Source organism: Bidens hawaiensis, unplaced genomic scaffold, assembly GCF_021521415.1.
Source record: "Bidens hawaiensis isolate Kalapana, Puna unplaced genomic scaffold, B.hawaiensis_p1.1 tig00076379_1, whole genome shotgun sequence".
In the NCBI taxonomy this organism is placed as follows: Eukaryota; Viridiplantae; Streptophyta; class Magnoliopsida; order Asterales; family Asteraceae; genus Bidens; species Bidens hawaiensis.
Window position 1 is genome coordinate 1 of NW_027503174.1, and position 8,743 is coordinate 8,743.

The 8,743-nt window shown below is 37.0% G+C and overlaps 1 protein-coding gene across 1 annotated transcript; it reads right to left on the reverse strand.

Annotated features, from left to right (window-relative positions):
- Window positions 1-7,660: 7,660 nt before the first annotated feature.
- LOC143606649 (uncharacterized) lies at window positions 7,661-8,236 on the reverse strand. Its single transcript, XM_077082347.1, has one exon. It carries the CDS (start codon window positions 8,234-8,236, stop codon window positions 7,661-7,663), a length of 576 nt encoding a protein of 191 aa, XP_076938462.1.
- Between the last annotated feature and the right edge of the window lie 507 nt (window positions 8,237-8,743).

Genomic DNA, 8,743 nt, shown 5'->3' on the forward strand with positions numbered 1-8,743 from the left:
CGAAAACTGCCTTGTCCACATCAGTATGGCGAAACGCCATGCTCAACGAGTACGATGCCCTTATTAAAAATAAGACGTGGGAGTTAGTCCCACGCCAACCAAATATGAATATCATCCGATGCATGTGGTTATTCAGACATAAGTTCAGATCAGATGGGTCATTGGAGCGCTATAAAGCGCGTTTGGTGTGTGATGGTAGTCAACAGGTTGGTATCAATTGTGGTGAAACATTCAGTCTGGTTGTCAAACCGGCCACTATTCGCACAGTCCTCTCCATTGCTTTATCTCAATCATGGGTGGTGCATCAAATCGATGTCACCAATGCATTTCTTCACGGGAACTTAAACAAGACGGTCTACATGCACCAACCTATGGGTTTTCGAGATAACAGGTTTCCAGATTATGTTTGCTTGCTTAAAAAGTCACTATACGGACTGAAACAGGCCCCTAGAGCTTGGTATCAATGATTTACCGAATTTGTTATCTCGTTGGGATTCAAACAAAGCCGAAGCGATAACTCACTTTTCATTTACCATCACGGTCCCGACACCGCATATTTATTACTATATATGGACGACATCATTCTAATGACATCGTCTGAGAAGCTCCGTCTCCACCTGATGGATCGTCTGAGTTCGGAATTTGCAATGAAAGATTTGGTCTGCTAAGCTATTTTTTGGGGATATCGGTAACACGAACAGGTGACAAAATGTTCCTTTCACAGCAGAACTATGCGCAAGACATTATAAATCGAGTTGCCATGACTTCTTGCAAACCGGTTGCAACCCCGGTTGACACTAAAGGAAAGCTACTGGCAAGTGGCCCCGAATTTGAAGATCCGTCTCTCTACAGAAGCTTGGTCGGAGCCCTCCAGTATCTCACTTTCACGAGACCGGACATCTCTTATACGGTTCAACAGATTTGCATGCATATGCATTCCCCGCGTCTTCCGCATTGGGATGGCTTGAAACTCATCATACGATATCTTCGGGGCACTTCTCATCTCGGGCTCACTCTTGGACCGCTCACATTGACCTCTCTACGGGCCTACACTGATGCCGACTGGGCAGGGTGTCCAGACACTCGTCGATCCATGTCAGGATATTGCGTATACTTCGGTAACAACTTGCTAGCTTGGTCCTCAAAACGTCAATCTACCATCTCCCAGTCCAGTGCTGAAGCCGAATACCGAGGTATTGCAAATGTAGTTGCCGAAATATGTTGGATTAGAAACCTCCTTCTGGAACTACATCGTCCTCTTACACATGCTTCATTAGTGTATTGTGATAACTTAAGTTCCATTTATCTATCAGGTAACCCAGTGCAGCATCAACGAACGAAACACATCGAACTTGACATTCACTTCGTTCGTGAACAAGTTCAACGAGGTCTTGTGTGCGTTCTACACGTCCCATCCCGTCACCAGATTGCTGATATATTTACGAAGGGACTTCCAAAAGTTTTATTTGAAGATTTTCGTACCAGTCTCAGCCTTCGTGAATCTCCAGCTTCGACTGCGGGGGTCTATTAGCTATATGTATATTTAACATCTATATCGGTTAATTAGAAGAGAATATTTGTTTGTTAGGAATATCCCTAAATAGATGGGATCTCTCTTGTATTTATGTAATCAGTTTTCACATAATGAAGGCAAGGAAATATACCTTTCTACAAAATATGATCGGTCCAGCAGATTATGCTTATAACTAGCAAAAACATGTACAGGTTCCATTTCTTGTGATGTGTAAACGTCATGCCAAAAATGGACTTTCAATTCATAATCCTAGAACTCCTTGAAGTGAACAATATGATTAGTAGTAAGAATATGATATGAGAGTGTAGTTTATAATAATCATAAATCAGTTAAATTATGTGGAGAAAAAGAGCCCCAAATTATACCATGTAGCTCAAAAGAAATGATGCTGTGTTGAACCTACGGATACGACTTCCGGCCGTTGTGCGACCTCTCTGTCTTCGGTCCCTTTCTTTCCATATCCCTCTATTTATCCATCTAATCAAAACACGAAGGCAGGCAGCAACATAATCAAAAGGGAGAAAGATGGTGCTTGTGATGATTATGGTTAATTAATTTAGTGAGAAGTCGATGGTGATTACCTTTTGCTGCTCCAAATCAGCACTCTTCAATTGAATACTCGGAGTGATTGGAAACCGACCCACCATTTACCTTCATCGCGGTAGAGGGAGATGAGAAAGAAACTGTGTGTGTTTGGAAAGTTGCATTTTCGTTTATCTTATGGAAGACCGGATGATTAAGGCGTGTAAAATAAAGACAACACAATAAAGAAGACAGACTGTAAGACACATAACAATCAAGACGTGGAGACTACATATCTCTTTGATAAGTACAACAAAAACAACCATAACCACAACCTTCAAAGCACCTTTTTTGAATAAGAAGGTTGTCTTTTTAATATCTGTCCGAAACACTAAACGGGTTCAAGTTGGAACCGAACCAGTTCCTGAGTATTGGTTAGTGGACACTCAGTCCCAAACCGTTGTTTATATGAGTTACAAACCGGTTTTTGAGTTTTTAGTTGGTTTAGTTTTTTGTTCCCATTTGGTTAACTGATTCCATATTCACCTATAGTACAATTACAAACTATAATGTTATGATTAATTTTTTTTTAAAATTAAAGGTCGGAGAAGGTTTCAGTTCATAATGTGACTGGAAAAACAAAATCATAGGCACCATTGCAGGGGTAGGGGGCCATGATTTTGACATTTTACAAAGGTCCCTTGCTAAATATCCCGTCGACCCATTTAAATATCTTGGATAATGGTCAACCCGCTAGACCCAATGCTTCTCATTCTCAGCCAGTACTTGGTACTATACTGGCAATCCTTTATTCTCTTTCTATTGCCATTCATTACATCATCCAGGTTAGATATCATCACTCATACAAATTTCTTTACACTTTAAAAGTTGAATAACCATAGCACAACTAGTTACCGAATCCTTTAAATGTTGTTTATAACTTGATTGTGTGAATTTTCAATATGCAGAGCAAACTCAGTGCAAATTACCCATGCCACTACTCTAATACATTTTTGTTTTGTGTGATTGCGTTCACACAATCGTTGGTGTTTGGGGTTATATCTAATAGATCCTGGAGTACTTGGAAACTAAATACGAAGTTTAAACTTTTAACGGAAATATTTCAGGTAATTAGCTATTTCTCATTTTTATTAAATTTATTTGTACACAACTAGATATCATACTTGAACCACTAACATTGATTCGATTTACGTATAACGTTAGGGGATATGCTCGATGATAGCTATTCTGTTGGTGACCGCAGTTGTTCACCGACAGGGACCGTTGTTTGCATCCAGTTTTAACCCACTAGTGCTTGTTTTTGCCGCTATAGCTGGAGTTATTGTACTTGAAGAAAAGCTCTACGTGGGAAGGTTAGTAAACTACATACACCTTAACATATTGTGTTTTAATCTAATTTGTAAATGGCCATTTATCACTAACTTCTTGATATATGCATTTTTTAAACCTTTGTGCAAGCTTGTTAAATTGTGATCAGACAATAATTTACGTCATTATTTATTTGCAGCCTCTTGGGATCTATAATAATTGTTGCGGGGTTGTATGGGGTACTTTAGGCTAAACGAAAAGAGAAAGAGAAAGAGAGAGAGAGAAAGAGAAACGATCAATGGATGTAGTGGCGAATCCATAAACGGTCGGTCTTACGGTTTGGGTCGTTCTGACTGTTCGGAACACTTTGATGGTTCGAGTTGGTTTGACGGTTTGGGTCAGTCAATGCATCAAGATTAAGATTTTACTAAGATTATTTTTGTTTCCTCAAAATAATAACCAAAACTTCTTTTAGAAAGGCTAGCATGTCTCACTTTCTTACCTTATGACATGTAAAGCATAGCAGTCAGACGATATATATAATTGCATTCATATAAGTACCAGTTGCTACATATAGAAATTATTCAAATTGTTTTGATTTTAGTCGACAAGAGTTACATACTTTTGTGCAAGGTAAACATATTTTAGGTAATCAAATTAATGCCATAGCTTTTGAACTTGGGCCAAGCATAAGATAACAAGATACAAACACTAGTAATTAAGTAACCAGTCATAAAAAAAATAAATAAATAAACTGCTAGAAGTGGGAATTGAACCTTGGTTCCCAAGTTGACAAAACAAGGTTTTCACTCACAAAGACTTTCTCCCTATTTAAGCTTCAATTGCAAATGAGAAGGAATAGGAAATTGTGTAATGGGTAGTTGAGAATCATCAAACTCAGTTAACAAATTAGTACCAAAACTTCTTTTGAGACATTATAAGACCATTTGATGTTGAAGAACCTTCATACCAAGAAAATAGTTAAGAAGGCCTAAATCTTTTACTTGATAGGAATCTTACCCAAAGGAAGATTAACTACTGTCCAAGTATTATTGTTTTAAAGACGCCTTATTCATTGCCTCTTGCCAAGAAGAAACTGAATTGCTTGTTTGAAAGAGGTAGGTTCATGTAAGAGTTCAAGATGCTGAACAAAAGATTGACTAGGAAAAATAGATGATAAGAAGAAATGGAAGTGGAAACTGAACAATCATTAGTCAATGTATGACAACAATTAACATGTGAATCAGATTGTGAATTAACATTGTTGCAAACATAATTCTGTAAACAAGATGGTGGATGAGTAGGTATAGTGGATCTATGAGTTGGAATAGGCTTAGAAGTAGGCAAAGGAACATTATTGGGAGGAGAAGTTGCATTAGGAATGGAATTATGATGAGGAAGAACAGGGGAATGAGAAGCATGGATAGGAACAGAAAGAGAATCATCAACGAAAGAATGAAAGTTATCAACAGGAGGAAATATAGGAGTGTCAAAAGATTGATTGATGGAAATAGATGTTCAAAGAAAATGACATCTTTTGAAACAAATGCGGAATGAGCATTAAGGTTGTAGAATTTATAACCCTTTTTCCCAAGAAGATAAACCAATGAATAAGAAATGGGTGGCTCTTCGTTGAAACCTTGCTTAACAGTGGATGCATAATATAGACAGCCAAAAGCTTTACGATGAGAATAAGGAGATTTGCTAATTAGAACTTCATAGGGAGTCTTATTATCAAGCGCGTCAGTGGGAAATCGATTGATAAGGTGAGTGGTTGTTCAAACACAATCACCCCAAAACTTCAAAAGAAGATTGGATTGAAACAATAATACTCTAGCAGTTTTTAAGAGATGCATGTGCTTTCTTTCAACAACACCATTTTGTTGATGAATCTGAGCACATGATGTTTGATGAATGATACCTTTGCTTCTAAGGTATTCTGAATGAACACTATCACCGGCTAATTCAAAAGCATTATCAGATCTTATACATTTTATTTTGACATTGAATTGAATATCAACCATCTCAATAAAACTTTGTAAAATAGAAAAGGCATTCCCTTTGGTTGTTAGCAAATGAGTCCAGGTGGCACGACTAAAATCATCCACAATGGTTAGCAAGTACTTACAACCATTGTAAGTTTGAATTTTATACGAACCCCATAAGTCATTGTGTATTAGATAAAATATATCAGTGGTAGAACGTTTACTAGTAGGAAATGGTAAACATTGCTTCCTAGCTTTAGGGCAAACTGAAGAATGATCAAGAACAACCATATTATTATTAGAAATAGCATGCAACTGTTTCATTTTATAGGTTGGTTAGTGACCAAGCGTATGAGTGTTGAAACAACAGAATTACAAAGTGAAGTACTAAACAAAGAAGATTTAGAACAATTAAAAGGATGAGCGTTGGCTTTAAGAATGTAGACCCCAACTAAAAGGTCACTAAGAACCAATGGCCTCCTCATTGAAGGGGCATGCAAGAAGAAAAATGTGTTAGAGAAATAAACTACACCATGATTATCAACACAGAGTTTAGAAACTGAAAGGAGATTATGTCTGAATTCAAGTGTAGAAAAGAACATTATGAAGAGACAGATCATAATGAAGCATGACACTTCCAATTTGATGAACTGTTATGACATGACCATTTGGAAAACCAATTAAAAATGGCTTAGAAATGAAATGAAGATTTGTGAAAAGTTTGGATCATTGCATACAGGGAGGGGTTGTAATCTTGACCTAAACTATTTCAAATGGGTCAATTTGGGTTGTTTTAAAAATTAAATGGGTTGGGTTGGGTCAGAGATTTTAAGTAAATGGATCAAAATAGGTCATTTGAAATTTCATCTTGTAATTTTCAGGTCAAATTGGGTCGCCATATTCAAAGAAATGGGTCGATGTGGGTTAGCGTCCTAAGGAAATGTGGCAAGTTTCGGATTGGAACAAGTTTCGGCACGAGACAGGTTTCGGCACGAAACGGGTTTGAGATTGGAACGGGTTCGGTTCAGATTTCAAGCCAACACGAGTTTTCACACAGGACGGGTTGGGCATTGGATTCTTTTCAGTCGATTCTGCACTCGTTTTTGGTTTTTTGTTTCGTTTGTGTCCGTTTTTTAGTTTCGTTTTTGTTCGGTTTTAGTTTTTTTAGTTTAGTTTTGATCGATTTTTTGATTCTGATTGATTTGGATCGGTTTTGCCTTTTTGTTTCATTTCCGTCAAACTTTTCGGTTCCGGTTTGATTTCTCGGCGGTGTGTTTATTTGTTTTTTTTTATAGAACAAGGACAACGGAGGAAACATTTTAGTTTTTTTGTTTTTAATTTATATTTTGAGTTATGATTTTTTTATTATTATTTTTGAATATTTTTTTGAGGGGTTTTTGTTCTTAATAGGAAACCACTTAGAAAAAAATAAAAATAAAATAATTAAAAAATCATAACTCAAAATATAAATAAAAAACAAAAAATCTAAAAATACTAAAATGCTTCCGCAGCTATTCTCGTAAAAAAAAACCGTTTTGACTCGTTCTGACCCTAACCTGTTCTGACCCAAACTAAAACAACCCTTTTTTAGTTGACCAATTCTGACCCGAACTCATTCTGACCCAAACCCGTTTCAACCCAAACCCATTTCGACCCATGACTCGTTCGACCCAACCCAACCCATTTACCACCTCTAATGCATATATGATCACTAGCTCCTGTGTCGATGATCCATTTAGTTTGTAAAGATGTAGAAATGCATGCCATTACACGTGTAAAGTTTGCATAGTGAATGGAAGAATTTGGTTGTTTGTTTCCTTCCTTGTGCAAGCTATATTTTTGAAGTAATGGCATTAACTCATGATACTGCTCAGGTGTGATGGACGGAGAATTATTTGAACTATCTGGTGTATTAGTAGAGTCAAAAGGTTTTGTTGAGTGAGTATCAGATAACTCAGCTTCATCCCCAGCCATATTAGCAGCACCATGCCCAGACTTAGTAAACTTGAAATCTTTGGGAAAACCAACAACTCTATAGCATTCACTCACCGGAAGACAAGTCTTCTTACAATGATAACAAACAACAGCCTTCCTGTTCTCATATTTAGCAGATGAATTTATACTAAAAGAATAAGGTTGAGAGTGAGAATAAGAATTCATAAAGGCAAATTCATAAGGAAATACAGAAACTGCATGAATTTCTCTTTGTTTTTCATCTTGAGTGACAAGAGCATAAGCTTGATTAATTGAGGGTAGAGGCTTCATCGCAAGAATGTTACCTCGAACAGCATCATAACAAGAATTTAATCCCAAAAAAAATTGCATAAGCCTTTGATCTTGCTATGAGATGAGCTGTAGCACAAGTGCATGCAGGAATGGTATTGGTTGCCATTAATTCATTCCAAAGAGTCTTGAGTTTGGTGAAATAAGTTGCAACATCACAATTCCCTTGGAAAACATCACTCAAACTCTTTTGAAGCTGATAAAATTTTGCTCCATTTCCTTGCTCGTAATGATCATTTAGTTCGAGCCATAACTGATGAGCATAAGCAACATAAAGGACAATTGCACTAATCTCTTGTGACAAAGTGTTAAGAATCCAAGATATGACCATATCGTTACAACGATTCCATAGAGCAATTTGAGACAAATCGGTCGGACGAACAGTGCTGCCATTAACGAATGTTAATTTGTTTTTAGCAGCAAGTGCAATACTCATTGCACGCCTCCATGCACCAAAACCATATGCATCAAAAGATTTAGAAACCAAAACCATTCCAGGATGATCAGATGGACGTAAATACCGAGGATTTGAAGAATCAATCTCCATAGATGAAACAGACGAAGTAGAGTTTGAATCAGACATGATTAAGAACGAAATTGAAATTGAATTGAAGGTGAATTAAAAGTGAAATTGTGAACGAAGAAGATGAATGAAAGAATCAGAAGATGAAATTGAATGAAAACCCTGGAAATTGAAAAAGGAATTGAGATTGAAGATGAACGCAGAAACGAAGGATAGAATCAAAACCCTAACTTGATACCATTTAATTTATGAAAGATTGAATCATTTCATTAACCCAATAAACTGTACAAGCCCTGATATAATAGACATACCAAAGAACAAATCCAAGCAAAATCTGCCTAAAATGTAAAAGAGCCTAACGCTAAACTAAGATACAAAAACGACATTCTCTAAAAGTTCTTAACCTTAATCCTACGTCTCCATTAACACCTATCATGGACCATGTCCTCAGAGAGATGTAACTCTAGCAAATCCTACCTAATCTGCTCCTCCCAAGTCAATTTGGGTCTGCTTTTACTCCTCCTTCCTTCTACATTAAGGGTTTCTACTGCTCTAACTGGCGATGTT

Excerpts from the sequence above, each read along its gene's own strand:
- LOC143606649 (XM_077082347.1), bottom strand. The coding sequence starts at position 8,236 with ATGTCTGATTCAAACTCTACTTCGTCTGTTTCATCTATGGAGATTGAT.